General features: G+C 36.5%; 1 protein-coding gene across 1 annotated transcript in view; it reads right to left on the bottom strand.

The window, feature by feature from the left end:
* LOC131076984 (tRNA A64-2'-O-ribosylphosphate transferase) overlaps window positions 1-15,091 on the bottom strand; it is a 57,477-nt gene extending 42,386 nt beyond the window's left edge. Inside the window, exon 1 of the mRNA XM_058014337.2 lies at window positions 14,634-15,091. Within this exon, the coding sequence (XP_057870320.2) occupies window positions 14,634-14,922 (289 nt within the window). The 5' untranslated portion in view covers window positions 14,923-15,091. The remainder of the gene's footprint in view (window positions 1-14,633) is intronic.
* Window positions 15,092-16,176: the final 1,085 nt, after the last annotated feature.

Raw genomic sequence — 16,176 nt, 5'->3', positions numbered from 1 at the left:
ATATGAAGAGTTTGTCCAAAAGCATGAATTTCGCTCCTGACCCTTCTAAAGGGTCCAGAGCAAAATTCCTTATAGGTCTTATCCTTGGCCAAGGTCTAGAGCGAATTTCTCCTTTCAGGCCTTCTTGAGGGTCAAACATGTTGGTGTTGGAAATAAGCAAGACCCGGACCGACGATGGACTAGTCCAAGAGGGGCCAGTAGCTCAGTGGTAGAGCACACCAGCAGCATATGGAAGGTCCTAGGTTCGAGTCCTAGCTGGTCCATGTCTCAACATGGTATCAGAGCTAGGTCCAGGCTAGGAGTCCCAAGCACACGAGAGGTGTGGCTTAAGGGGGGCTGTTGGTGTTGGAAATAAGCCACACCTGGACCGACGATGGATTGGTCCAAGAGGCGCCAGTAGCTCAGTGGTAGAGCACTCCAGCCTCCAAGAGCGTATGGAAGGTCCTAGGTTCGAGTCCTAGTTGGTCCATGTCTCAACAAAACAAGTGTTGCCTTCATGAGAGAGAGATCGAAAGGTGAGAGTCAAGATAAAATGAAGTAAGAAGGAGGAGGAATTCAATCTAAATGACAAAAATCGCTCCTGACCCTTCCAAAGGGTCTAGAGCGAAATCCTTTGAACTCCCTATTTTTTTCTCCTTGTTTAAGATAGGCAAGAGGCTAATTGTGTGATCATGATGGGAGAAGGTTTGAAGGTTAAGTCCAAGATTGTGAAATGTTGAAAATGAGGTCTAATTGAGCAAAATGACAAAAATCGCTCCTGACCCCTCCAAAGGGTCTAGAGCGAAATTCCTATAGGGCATGTCCCTAGAGATGATCCTGAGCGAATTTCATTTTAATGTCTTCTTGTTGATGATTTAAGGTAAGAAATGCCATGTTAAGATAAATATATCATGTATACTTAATCATCTTTTGGTTTGTTTTGCAGATGGAGGAGGATCAGGCCTGGACAAGGGAGACCTATTCTAGTCCCATCATCAAAGACACTTCAAACGCATGGGGGAGGACTTCAAGTGTTGGAGAAAAGCATTAGGAGATTTCAAGTGTTCAAGGAGTTCCAAGCTATCCTCAAAGACTTCATTCTACCATATGGAGAAACCACAAGGTATCAGAAGAAGAATCTTATATAACTTCAAAATGATATGAGGAAGAGTGACTTGACCGTGAGGAGGCCTCATCAAACACATGGGAGTCAAGGAGGTACATCATTCATCACATCAAAGACAGAGGAAGATCAACCAAGACATAAACGTCAGACAAGGTGGCATCCCAATCACTATTCCTCCAGCCAGATTGGTCCACCTCAGCATGTCCAGATTCAATGTATCTGACTCACCAATGATGGCACAAACTTTGATATACCTACCCCGATTTCTTATTGGTCCACACTCATAGAATGTAATTTTCTCATTAGCTAAGGAGAGTTTCTTGTAACAAACCCTAATTAGGGTTTTCGTTGTAAAATCCTAGCCATTGATTGTAAATCAATCAGAGCCATCAATTTGTAAAGAGCTCCCTATATAAAGCTCTAGCTCTTCATTTTGTACAGGTTAATAGTTAGAGAATAGTCAATAGTGAATAGTCAGCAGATAGAATAGCATAGCAATTAGAGTAGATTAGGAAGACAAGGCAAGAAATTGTTGCCTTGATTGTAAATGAACTCCATTTTATTGAAGTTATGGTGAAATGTGTCGTTTCTTTGCAATATGCATGGTCTCTTGTTGAATCTTCATTTTAGATGACAGATAATTAGATTGAATGAAGGAAGTTATTGAATGCACTCGCGTGGAATCCACCTAGTCCAAACCACTAGCCTCTTGCTGACTGTAAGTGCGCCCTGCGTGGTCAACTGGCATAGAATGAGCTTAACCTCAAGTCGTTACGCGTCTATTGTTCATGCATTAACTTGAATGGTGATCAGTGTCTGATGGTGTACGATTTGAATATATTCGAAGCATCCCTTAGAAGATCGCACTGAGTTGGTGTTAGATTGTTCAGCCTGATGGTGAGACCCAACCTAGTAGGATTCCAACCAGTCGTTCATTTCATCTTCTTGCATTCTAGATCTTAGATTAGACTCTCTAAACCCTACACCTTTTGCTATTTCTTCATTCTCCCGATGAGTAGATAGGACTTGAGTTCCAGCAAATCAGATGCTCGGGCATTCGGATGTAAGTCCCCTTGTGATTCCAACATAATCACATCAAACCAAAATGAGCTTATCCACACGTAGAGACCCTACATACAAGAACCTTGGAGTTGCCTCAATTGATCCTTAGGTGAAATCTTCAACATTCAGGGAAACTTTGTTCAAGAAAGGATAAGATACCTTGGTATTTTATTCTATGTTCGCATGTGCATGAAAAACACATCAACACCACCTCAATGGCAATCCCTTAACTGAGTTGCTTTCTCATTATCAGTCCACGTAATGCCCCTCTTTAAGCAAACTTAATTTGTGAACAATTAGCCTAGCTTCCAAGTTTCCCCCAGGCTAGTTGGTGAGCAAGGGGGAACTCCACAGTTCTTGAAGAGCAAAGGATCAATTTAGAAGAGTTGTTACTCATGGGAATGAGTTCAATTGGTGGCACGGAGCCTCTTGATGCTTTCAGAATCCTTTTCCAACTCTTGAGAGCTCTCCAAACTTCTTGGAGGAGCAAGCTATTTTCAATACATCACTCAGTTGCTTCAATTCATCGTCTTAAGACCTCAAGATCATTTTAATATGATCAATAATTATATCATTTTAGTACTCTCCCAACTCAGATAAATTATTAAGTTAATAAATAATTATTCACTTAAGTTGACAAATGTTGAAATATTAGAAAGACAACTCCGTGTAATAACTCATTGAAAAGATGTACAAGTGTGCTTCAAGTTGGACGCCTAGGCATGGGGGCATTTTGACACACTTAATTATATTATTTATTTTTCAAAAAAAATGATTTTTGTGATGGAGAAAGGAATTATTATATTTGTGCTATTGTTATTTCCTTCCGAAAAAGTTATAAAAGGAGGTTGAGAGCTCATTTGGAGGGTTGGCCATGAAATGTTATTTGCTTTTGTTGTTAGAGAGAACCTGAGTTCTTCCATAATTTCTTAAGGACAAAAACCCTCTTAAAATTGTTGGTTTCAAGGACAAAAACCCCCCTAGTTGGTTGGAGTGGTTTTAGTGAGTGATCAACAGTGCGCCTACAAGTGAAGATTCAATTGGTTGCTTCAAGAATGAAAGCCTTTGATGTTTTTTGATGATTTTGGTGTGTTAATGCTTTGTGTGTGAGTCTTTTCAAAAATTGGGAGATTATTGGAGTAATTAGAAGGGCCATACCATTGAAACCTTGCTATTCATAGTATGCTAAGGAAGGTGCTTCCAACAAACATATAAAGAGAGAGCTTTTTACAAAAAAATCATGCCCACCATATTCTATGTCCACCTCAATGGCAATCCCTTACCTGAGTTGCTTTCTCATTATCAGCATATGTAATGCCCCTCTTTAAGCAAACTTGATTTGTGAACAAGTTTCCCACAATCTAATTGGTGAGCAAGGAGGAACTCCACAGTTCTTGAAGAGCAAAGGATCAATTTAGAAGAGTTTCTAGTCATGGGAATGAGTTCAGTTGGTGGCATGGAGCCTCTTGATGCTTTTAGAATCATTTTCCAATTTTTGGGAGTTCTCCAAACTCCTTGGAGGAGCAGGCTATTTTCAATACATCACTCAGTTGCTTCAATTCATCATCTTAAGACCTCAAGATCATTTTAATATGATCAATAATTATATCATTTTGGTACTCTCCCAACTCGGATAAATTATTAAGTTAATAAATAATTATTCACTTAAGTTGTCTACTACGAAACCCGGGGACGCGTCCCCTACCTGAAAACCCCCGCCCCAATCCCGGGGACGTTTCGGGGACTTGGGGACGGCTAGGGGACGTCCCCCCCCCCAGTCCCCAAATTGTCAGAATTTTGAGGGGAAGTCCCCGGGACGGGGGGACGGCTGGGGACAGATTGGGGACGGCTGGGGACATCCCCCACATCTAGAGCTTGGGAAAAATATTAAAAAAAAAAGTCGTATTTTCAATTTTTATTTTATTTTTCTAACATGGGCCCTCTATATTGAAAAAAGTTAAAAACGACTATCAATTTTTTTATTATTGAATTTGAATAGTTATGAAATCAAAATACGACTATCTATATTTTATTATTTTTCTAACATGGGCCCTCTATCAAAAATTAAAAGGCAACATTAAATTTATTAATTCATATCAAATATTTATAATTTTAAATTAATTCATATTATAAATTTTAAAAATTATAAATAGAAAATAAACTAAATAATAAAATATTAAATAATAAATATTATACTTTGCTTTTTAGTATTTACTTAGTACTATTTTGATTTCCATATTGCAATTGACAATGAAACAATATGGCAGCAGTGTGGCCTTTGGGCATTTTGTATGTTATTTCTTTAATATATATTATGATATGCATATTGACAATGTGAATGAATTGAAATTCTGAATTATGAGTGCATATTGAGTATTGAGTCTATTGATAATGTTGTATGTTCGATATTTGCATTCTAAAATGTTTTCATAGTATCATACACATGCTATATCCATTTTTTCATATGAATATAATGTATAGATGCATGCTTTATCCATGTTTTCATATGAACATTTAGAATTTTCCTATATATTTTAAATTTTCCCTATATTTTATATAGCCATCCCCTTTGCCGTCCCCCCCCCGTCCCCAAATTTGGCCAAAAAAAATTGCTGTCCCGGAAACTCGTCCCCCCGTCCCAGAAACTTGGGGTAACGTAGGTTGTCTAATGTTAAAATATTAGAGAGACAACTTAGTGTAGTAACTCATTAAAAAGATGTATAAGTGTGCTACAAGTTGGACACCTAGGCATGGGGACATTTTGACACACTTAATTATTATTTATTTCCAAAAAACGATTTTTGTGACAAAGAAAGGAATTATAATATTTGTACTATTGTTATTTCCTTCAGAAAAAATTATAAAAGGAGGTTGAGAGCTCATTTGGAGGGTTAGCCATGAAATGTTATTTGCTTTTGTTGTTAGAGAGAACCTGAGTTCTTCCATAAATTCTTCAAGGACAAAAACCCTCTTAGAATTGTTGATTTCAAGGACAAAAACCCCCCTAGCTGGTTGGAGTGGTTTCATTGAGTGATCACCGGTGTGCCTACAAGTGAAGATTCAATTGGTTGCTTCAAGAATGGAAGCTTTTGATGTTTTTTGATGATTCTGGTGTGTTAATGCTTTGAGTGTGAATCTTTTCAGAAATTAGGAGATTATTGGAGTAATTAGAAGGGCCATACCATTGAAACCTTGCTATTCAAACCACCTACAGTTTAAGGATCATATTCTATGGGGGCTTATTATGACACTTCTTTCTGATTATCATTATTGTCAATTGATAATGCAAACTTGTAGGGTTGTGAGAAAATTTGGGGCTCTTTTTTTGAGTCGTACCATATGATGAAAGGGCCATACAAATTGATGAGGGGCGTGGGAACTTGGTGAATGCAGTGCTCCACTTTGGAGCTCAATCTTCTTTGATTTGGAAGCAACATAGGCCATTTTTATAATGCCAAATATTTGTGCGGTGAACTTTGAAGGTTTGGTGAGTTTTTTGTTGGTTATTCCATTGTTGTACAGTGTACCAACAGATTAAAGCTCTGTGCCAGACCTACAATTAACCTATAGTGCATTACAATTCATTAACCAGTCTTTCTGGTGTTTCAGGGTTTCATCTATGTTTGATACTTAGAAGCATTTAGTTCATACTGTGTTTTCATGATGTGGTGAGCTGTTGGTGATGCGCAGGCAGGCTGTACAATGCTGATTTGAGTTATATCAGACATATTTTGAAGTTGATGTTGCTGCTGGCTGTGTTCATTCATCATAGCATTTCAGTGGGTTTGCTGTTTGGAAGGAGTATATCAGCATCTTAGAGTGTTTGCTGAGTATTTGTTATTATATCGAACCTGATCAGACTTTTCTTAGCAGCAAAAAGAGGGTAAAGAGACACCTTCACCAACATTGCACTTCATTCATACAAGGAATCTCACTATTATTTCATAATTGGTTGATTGGTTCATGGTATTTGGCACTTTTTCAGGGTGCTACAACACTTCTGTTATTATCCGCACTTTATATCAACAGTTATTCTACTTATACAGTGTTTGTAATGCATATTTACTGACTTCGTGATACTTCAGATGGTTATACTACCTAAGAGTTTTCAATTCTATGCATTTATATTGCAAACTAGGATGGTTTATCACCACTTCATATGCTTCTGTTTAAATGATACTTGCTAGTTTGTTATATGGTTTTGGCCAGCGGCCAAAACAAACTTTATCGGTTTTGCTTAGTATAAATGTGTCTGTATTCAAAAGAATTGATCATGTTAATATATTAATAAACTGCTGTTTTTACCATAAATTTCAAGCAAGCGATGTGTATGCATGTTTAGTTTGGCATAGAACAAAGTTTGCATTTCATCACCAGATGACCAAGGAGACAGGGCCCACTGCTTGAGTTATCTGGTGACTTCTTTCCAATTAGTATTGGTGTGGTAAAAGTGTGATTTAATTTACTACAGCATTTTCTTTCCATAAATATAGTTATTCGTAATTGATTGCAGTTTGGTTTAAAGTTGATTTTCTTCAGTTATATGTTGATGAGTTTATTGAAAATACAGGATGGGAAATGAAACTCTTATTTGTGAAAAAGGAAATTCATTACTTTAATACATAACTTAAGGCATTTCCTGTAACTAAGGTTTCTTTATTTCTGTCACAGCACTTCCTGTCACAATTTCTGTTACAGCACTTCCTGGCACAGTTCCTGTCACAGAACAGAAACGGGAAGATTAAACTAGATTTCTAATTAGACAATCATTGTGTTTATTATCTGCATTGCATTCTCCCTTAACTCATTATCTTCGGCCCTTCGGCAGATAGCTGTTGATTGTAATTAGGGATGGCGGATTCCAATTGCCTTGGGCAACATTCTAATCCGCCCAAGGGGGGCCAGCCCCTTCCCCAATGTGTAGGGCTGGGCCCTATACCTCACAGCATCAAATATAGACTCCACGCTACATTCAAGCCAACACGCCAACAAGATAGGGCCAACCCTATCCCAATACATTTCGGATTAAATAAATTAAAAGGTCTTTAATTTATAAGGCAAGCCGACATGTTTAGGAGTATTGCGCCACATATAAATAAACATAAACTTCATCACCATTCACTAATTTATGTTCATGCGAAATACTCATATCTGCCTTAGGCGAATTAAAGGAGAGATATTACAGCGAAATATGTCTGCTATACCAGGGAGTTATATCTGCCATTAAAGTGTGAAATTCATCCATAAGGAGAGTGAACTGAAGTGCTAAAGGCTGCAGACCAGCAAAGTGCAGGTTTCATATGCAATAGAATTCAGACCTAGTGTTTGGATCTGACTGCTGTTGGAAGTGTTGAAGGGAGCAGATTTGACAACTTGTTGCTTGTGAAAGTGCAGTCTTGTGAAAGACATCATCAGCCCTAAGTGCAATCACTTTCAAGTACTTGAGATAAGTGTTGTAATCTTCATATGAATATAATCCATAATCAGATCTGAGGATCTTTTCTGGCTGGGTTTTTCCTCCTAGGAGGTTTTCCCAGGGTAATCGTCTCTTGTTCTTATTTTGTTCTTTTCTTGGTTATGCTTAAATCTGGAAAACTATAAACTATTCATTTATCAATTTAGTTAGTAATTAAATTCTGATTTTCTGAGTTAACATTAATCTGAAAGTGTTAAAATTCAACATGGTATCAGAGCCAGGTCCAGGCTAGGAGGCCCAAGCACACGAGAGGTGTGGCTTAAGGGGGGTGTTGGTGTTGGAAATAAGCCACACCCGGACCGACGATGGACTGGTCCAAGAGGGGCCAGTAGCTCAGTGGTAGAGCACTCCAGCAGTGTATGGAAGGTCCTAGGTTCGAGTCCTAGCTGGTCCATGTCTCAACATGGTATCTGTTGGTGTTGGAAATAAGCCACACCTGGACCGACGATGGACTGGTCCAAGAGGGGCTAGTAGCTCAATGGTAGAGAACTCCAGCAGCGTATGGAAGGTCCTAGGTTCAAGTCCTAGCTGGTCCATGTCTCAACATGGTATCAGAGCCAAGTTGTACTAACCGTAATCAGATCTAGCATCCTGTAGCCTAGATCTTGCACTTTCTTGCTGTCGTAAAATTGATGACAGGTTCTAGGATCGAGGAGAGATTGAAAAGGTTTGTGATCAAAGGTTTAGCTTGATCACATCTTGGTCTTGTATGCTTGAAGATCTGACTCTTCAGCGTCATTCAAGCTAAGTATTTTTTGAGTCATTGCATTCTTGATTGCAAGATATATTATACTCAGCTTATCCAAAAGATTGAAGTATTATCATTTGGCTGACCTAGTCTAGGTCGTATTGATTTTATGATTCTAATTGCCTTAGTTGGTAGACTTATCTACTATAGAACATTAGTTAGATATCATCATGATCTTTGATTTGCATACTCTTTTAGAACTTAGAAGGTATTCCAAATTTCTGCTTGAGTGTTGCAAGGTATTATAGATAGATCCTTCGTTAATGTTTTGATTGGAATCGGGAATGTCTTGGACTCATCATCCACAGTTGTCATCTATATGACTATGATCTAAATACTTGTTATGTTCTCTGTATATGTAATTTAGATATTGTTATCATGTTAAATAATATGGACTGGTTCTATTATTGACTTTTGATCTAAAAGTTCTAAGTATTCTTGTGATGAATACTTATTCTAAGTGAGAAGCTATGCTTGGTTGAGTTAAGTTTTTTTTAAATGATCTTCATTCATGACATTTTTGTTGACTTGAATTCTACTTGACATGAACGACTTATGGAGATGTGTACAGTCATAAGGAGCTAATGATTGTTTGCCTTGGCATCATTGATATAAGTATACCAACTAAGGTGTAGGAATTTTATGTTCTATTAATTATGGAGATGAACTCTTAATGAACAGATCAAGATCACTTTGACTTAATATTTTGGCCTATGGGTAATTTTACTAATAGGTGTTCTTGATAGAAAAGTTTAGTTGAAAGATGATCTGCAATCTTGTTCGTAGTATGCAAGGGTTAATGCTAGCCTTGTAGTTCGTATAATATAGATCTTCTTCATGTGCCTTTTTAACGTATGGGATTCTTCTACTATCATAAACTACCTTGAGATCTGTTTTGTTTTGATCAAATATAAATTGTGCTTGGTGGTTAACAAAGAGTATAACTAATGAGTATTTTATCATTTTGCAGAATGATGTTGTTGTTAGATCAATTTTATCAATGCTCATTTGTTTTGATTCACTTCTGATTACTTTCCTCTGGACTGAACTGCAAATAGATGAACTAATGGATATTATGGCTGCATTTAGTCTTTGGTCTCTTCTTTCTTCTGATCTGAGTGAACTACTACCTTCGTTTATTGTTACACCAATGTTATAAGTTGTTCTAGTAATCATGTGTTTCAGAACACAGCTTTGAGCTGTTCCCAACCTTCAAATCTGACCATTGATGTAAAGAATGAGATCTACTAAATGTTTTATGAAGAAGTTATGTGTGGCCCCTTGTTGTTTTAGAAGTGTATTAAAGATCCCTTTTTCTCTTAATGTTTTAGTGCAAACCTCTTTTTGTTTGGTTTTGTAATACCAAAGATAATGATCAACTATGGACCTTAATGGAATTTTGAGTTATGATAATTGTAGATTCATCACTTCTCCTGTAAGAGGTTGATGGGGCACAGTTGGATGATTTGTGAGGTTTGAGTATTCTTTATTGTGCTTACTCCGTCATCTATTCCAAGAAATTGAATTTATATCTTGTCTTACTAACATTGCATAATGTTACTATTCATTGGCTGAAACTATTTTTACAAATCTATGATTCTAATTGTGGTTCCTCTTTGAAAGATTTCCCAATTGATCTCTTAGGATTTTCATTTTCTATTGATGACATTTGATTGGCAATCTTGTTGTGTAATCTCTTGATGGAAGTTATCCTCATCTTATCTTAATAATTGTGTTATGGGTCCACCTTATTGATTGAAAGATAGATGGACAGGATCCTTGAGATTAACATAAGAGATTGGTTGTGCAGAAGTTAAGAGGGAGTGCCTCCTTCTAAGTTTGGTATACTCTAACTTATGTTGGTTGATTACCTTTTGATTATAAGTATTAGCATGAAAAGTTTGGGTCAAGCATTTTTTTAAAATTTTTGAACTGACTTGATGCTTGGCTATCAGTCGGATGTTGAGGATTAAGAGGGAGCCCTATGATCTTCAATAAAACTCTTGGTATGAAAGAATACTTGATAAGCCTAGGGTTTTGTAAAGATTCTAACCTGTTCCTTAAAGTATTTGAAATGCTAATTCTGATTTCTTATGTGGATGATCTAACTCTGACTGATAAAGATAGCCTCATGATTTAATAAGAAAGAATTAGCTCAGAATTGAGATGGAAGATCTAAACCCAAAATGCATTACTTTTAGGTTAGAAGTGTGGCAAGGATCTAATGAAATTATTCTAAGTCAAGTTTTCTATTGTTATGTTAGAATTATGGATTTTGAGTATGTCTGCAACCAACTATGATTTTGCAGATTCATCTGAATAGAGGCGGGTTGATTGGTGAGTGCTTCAGCTAATCAAAGCTAAGCATATTGTTGCAGCCAAGCATATTTTGATATTTGCAAGACACAATTGATTATGGGTTGAAGCTGCTTAGGTTCAAATTGGTCAAAAAATGTTACGGACAAGGAAAGCACTTCAAGCATTCACCCGCTGCGATCTCTTGGACCTACAAGGACAGTCCTCAGTTGCATTGAGTATTATCGTAGCTAAATACATTGTTGCAAGTGTTGCATCAAGAGAAGCAGTGTGGTTTCTCAAAATTCTTGTTATGCTGTTTTGATTTATTGTCAGGGTTGTATAGAGATACCTGACAATTCAATGTTTTTATGGCAGGACAATCCTGTGTTGCAGATGTTCTCACCAAGTCTCTTGAAGCCTGAAATAGACTTGGAGCTGTGGAGAACACCGCCTTGGTTGAGAGGGAGTCTCAACCTTAGTGATACATTGTGTTGTATCAACCACCCTCTGCGGGCAATGTAAGGTGGTAATGTAATCTTCTCAGGGAGAAGAGTAATTGTTACCATCCTCTGCGGGCAATGTAAGATGGTAGAAAAGATTCTCTCCGCGAGTCTCAACCTCAGTGATACATTGTGTTGTATCAACCACCCTCTGCGGGCAATGTAAGCTGGTAGTGTAATCTTCTCAGGGAAAAGAGTAATTGTTACCATCCTCTGCGGGCAATGTAAGATGGTAGAAAAGATTCTCTCCACCCTCTGCGGACAATGTAAGGTGGATCCAGTCTATGCTTGTGTGCGAGCTAGAAGACTATGTTATGTAGTTCCATTCTATGCTTGTGTGCAAGATGGAAGACTACGATATTCTGATTATGTCTATTCCATTTCTTGCTTGTGTGCAAGATGGAGGATTATGTTTATTAGATTCCATTCTATGCTTGTGTGCAAGATGGAGGACTATGTTTTCATTTTATACTTATGGAGAGCAATGATTATGTATCTCCACTCTATGCTTGGGTGCAAGATGGAAGATTATGATGTTACATTCTTCTTTGGGAGAAGACTGAGGTAAAGACAATGAATGATGGATATGCGTGATCGATGGCATGGAAAGACTCCATGATGTGTATGAATAATTGTGTATGTATTCATGACTTGCAAGTGTGCATGTTAAAGTTTGAAGTCACCCTCCACAAGCAATACAAGATGGATACTATAGGATACTTGTTGTAATCCTCTCTCAAGGATATTTGAAATTGACAGCTAAATTTGAACATTGTATGTATTACTTAGGGCTGGGCCCTAATCTTGTAACCTGGTTGTAAGATTATCTTTCTCCCTAATTAAGAGGGAGTGTTGATTGTAATTAGGGATGGCGGATTCCAATTGCCTTGGGCAACATTGGAATCCGCCCAAGGGGGGCCAGCCCCTTCCCCAACATGTAGGGTTGGGCCCTATACCTCGCGGCATCAAATAAAGACTCCACGCTACATTGAAGCCAACACGCCAACAAGATAGGGCCAACCCTATCCCAATACATTTCGGATTAAATAAATTAAAAGGTCTTTAATTTATAAGGCAAGCCGACATGTTTAGGAGTATTGCGCCACATATAAATAAACATAAACTTCATCACCATTCACTAATTTATGTTCATGCAAAATACTCATATCTGCCTTATGCGAATTAAAGGAGAGATGTTACAGCGAAATATGCCTGCTATACCAGGGAGTTATATCTGCCATTAAAGTGTAAAATTCATCCATAAGGAGAATGAACTGAAGTACTAAAGGCTGCAGACCAGCAAAGTGCAGGTTTCATATGCAATATAATTCAGACCTAGGGTTTGGATCTGACTGCTGTTGGAAGTGTTAAAGGGAGCAGATTTGACAACTTGTTGCTTATGAAAGTGCAGTCTTGTGAAAGACATCATCAGCCCTAATTGCAATCACCTTCAAGTACTTGAGATAAGTGTTGTAATCTTCATATGAATATAATCCATAATCAGATCTGAGGATCTTTTCTGGCTGGGTTTTTCCTCCTAGAAGGTTTTCCCAGGGTAATCGTGTCTTGTTCTTATTTTGTTCTTTTCTTGGTTACGCTTAAATCTGGAAAACTATAAACTATTCATTTAATCAATTTAGTTAGTAATTAAATTCTGACTTTTTGAGTTTACATTAATCTAAAAGTGTTAAAATTCAACAATAGCCCCAATACATTTCTAAAGATTACAAACTCCCAAATTGACATAAGGAACAAACTGGAGTAAGCTACCAAGACTAGTTATCACCTTCAAATTTTAGATCCCATTTTTGTCTCAACAACATCTACTTTTGCTAAGAGAGTAAGAATTCTAGAAATTGTCACAAAGATTACATCTTGTGTATTCATGACTGATCTTGACTGTGATGATTTAATACTCCAAATATTTCACTATTTCTTTGCTACTGTCAGAAGTTATCATGATGAAAATATTATAATAGAAATGCATGAAATTATGTTTTTGATGATCAATGAGAGTGATGGCGTACCTCATCCACTTTTATCAGTTTTATTGGTTAATACAGAGAAGGATGACCAAGATTATTTGCCAGTTACTAATGTGTTAGCTGAAATTGTTGCTACTCTATGAGAAAGAAAAAAAAAAAAGTTGAAACCATATAAAACTATGGAGCATGAGGAAGAGGATGAGAAGTTCACAACAGAAATTTCTGAAGAAGTGTCTAAAGGCAAGTAGGATGAACATTCAAAACTTTCTTGTGCAGAAGAAAATGTCACAAATATTTTGATTTAGTGGCAAGACTTGTAGCCAGAAGATATGACATGTAAACCTCTTAATAAACTTCAGACCCAATTTCCACAAATCAAGCATCAAGGACAATGCCTTCCAAAGAAATACAGCACGTTAGGACCCTTGTGCCTTAACCTTCTATTATTATTTGTTTTGTGTGGATTGTCCTACATGTATCACATGAAGTTGCCAAAGTATAAGGAGCTCATATTAACTGTATAGATTTATCCCACAAGGGTTGTACCTCGTAGGTTAACTTTTGTAATGCTTATATATTGCAGTTGTAATGAAGACAGAAGCATCTTGAATCATATTTTGCATTACAATTTTGCCCTTAAAAAGGTTGTCACTCAAACAGACCCACAATACTTTGTATTTGATTCATGAATATAATCATATTTGTGGCTCTTCTTTGAGTTCATGGAGCATCTTGTTCTTTTTTCATGTTGATATTTATGTTTTGACAATCTTTTAACGATTCTATCAGAGTTCAGGAATAGGTGCAGAAGTAACATACTATCCCACTAATTAGTTAGGTCCTCGGTTCCAACACCACAGGTATCCCTCACGCCCAGATATAGGGGAAAATGGAAGGCGCACTTCAATATAATGTGAACTTGAATATACTCTAATGAGTTCATTACCCTTCCAGCTTTAAAAAAAGGAGACATCAAGATTTTTTGACCCTAGGCCTCGCCCCGCTTCTAATATTCAAGAAAACAAACATATGTTTCCAAATTGTCGCGTCATAATAATAATAAAATAATAAATTCATATGATAAAGTCAAAATTTAATTTACATGAGACTTAAGAACATGCTGATCATGTCGTGGCGAAATCTAATATGGGTAACTGAAGATTCATAAGTAGTGTAATAGGTTTTAGTGAAAATATGGAGTGTTGTAATATGGTGTGAACCTAGGGTTTCGGATCAGAAGTGAAGGTAAGATACCGCATTGTTGACAACCGACCTAGGCTTTTAGCTCAAAAATTACAGATGGAATGCTGTAAGGCTTACAAAGAAAAAACTCTCGGAAAGAAAAATACGCAACAAGCTAAAAGAAAAACTGTAAACTTATGCAGACTTCAAATCCGATTTCCGAAACCTCATAAAAAATAAACTAAAAAATGAAAGATTGTTGATGTGGAGTTTATACCAGCAATGGTAGCGACATGAATGTTGAGGCGGATGGGGTTGAAAGACCAGTTGCCAGTGTGGCCATCAGTTGACTTGAAATAGCAGGTGTCATCAAACTGCTGGGAATACCACAACCCGCATCTCAAATTCGCCATCAGAGGAAGCTCGGGCCACAACCTTCTAATCTCTGAAACGAACAGAGAGTCCTGATAGATGGATCGGAGAGCATTGTAAAGAGACTGATCCGTTCTCTTTATTTTTCTACATATTTTGTATATGTTCAAACTGTTATCCTCTGCACCATCCATTTTTTTATTTTTCTCCTTAAAATTTTGTAAACCTTGGTAAGAAGATTAAACGACTTCTATGCATGGAAGCTGAGCATAGTTGGTCGATTGGAGCTCAGAGGTACTTGGGCACTTACTGTTTTCCAAAGCAAAAATTTAAGGTATAATTTTGTTTGTTTGGAATGGAACTCTTCACAGACTTCACACTGATTTTTTAGATCGAAATAATTATTATTAATTTGTTAAAGTTTAACGTTCTTAAATTTTGATTAATAGTACGCATTAGTTTTCTCCATTCTATGAAGATGATTTAAAGTGTTTTTAGTTTTTTATAATTTTTAATAATTTGATAAAATTTGTATTAAATATCTTATTTATATTTAATAAAATGATATAAAATAGGAATAAATGAAATCTAGAGGGTTAGAATAATTTATTTTTAGTTAATTAGCTCTAGAATTTTAATATATTATTGAATTAATAGTATTCTTGTTGTTGGCTTCTTTAGCATTTCTTCTTTGCATTTGAATGAGATTACATTGATAGTCTAGTTTTAGGATACTTTTCTTCCACATGTGAATGAATTCTCTACTCTTTTATTTGTGGTTTGTGTCTCTAGGTTTAATAACCCTAACAATTCTTTTAAGGAAATAAGTTCAATGTTCAAAATAATTTTACTAGATTTTTGCATAACTCATTTTTTTTAATGCAAACCCAAAAAATTTCCTTTACATTTACGTAATAATATTAACAACCTAGATTACAAATTAGGCCCACAAAATGTAAGATAAATTGTAGAACCTTTTCTTTTACTAAATGCATCTAAAATAACATTGCGATATTCTACAACAACAATAGAAATAACATTAAAATAATAGTCAAAAGATGCTACAATATGGTAGATACAATAAAATAAAACTATCATGCTTGAACTTGTGACAAACAACAAAATACATAAACTCAATGTAATTGAAATACACAACCATGAAGCCCACTCACAAGCTCTAGTTGAGATCATCTGATTGGGTCAAAAGGGGATTCATTCTCTGACTTGTGAAACCTAAGGGCTTTCATCCTCTAATTTCTTGTCATTTTCAGGACTCCTCAAATCTAATAGCTTGAATGTAAGTACCCAAAGCAATATTTTGCAAGGGTTTCAAGTATAGAATATGAATGAATGTATCTCACCCTTATTAAATTTGAAATCAATGACGAATATGAGATCTTACAAAAATATTAACTTAAGTCTCTTCAATGACCAAGTGTCAATGATGA

Source organism: Cryptomeria japonica, chromosome 6, assembly GCF_030272615.1.
Source record: "Cryptomeria japonica chromosome 6, Sugi_1.0, whole genome shotgun sequence".
In the NCBI taxonomy this organism is placed as follows: Eukaryota; Viridiplantae; Streptophyta; class Pinopsida; order Cupressales; family Cupressaceae; genus Cryptomeria; species Cryptomeria japonica.
The sequence above is the reverse complement of the archived record's forward strand: the minus strand, read 5'-3'. Positions and strand labels throughout refer to the sequence as shown.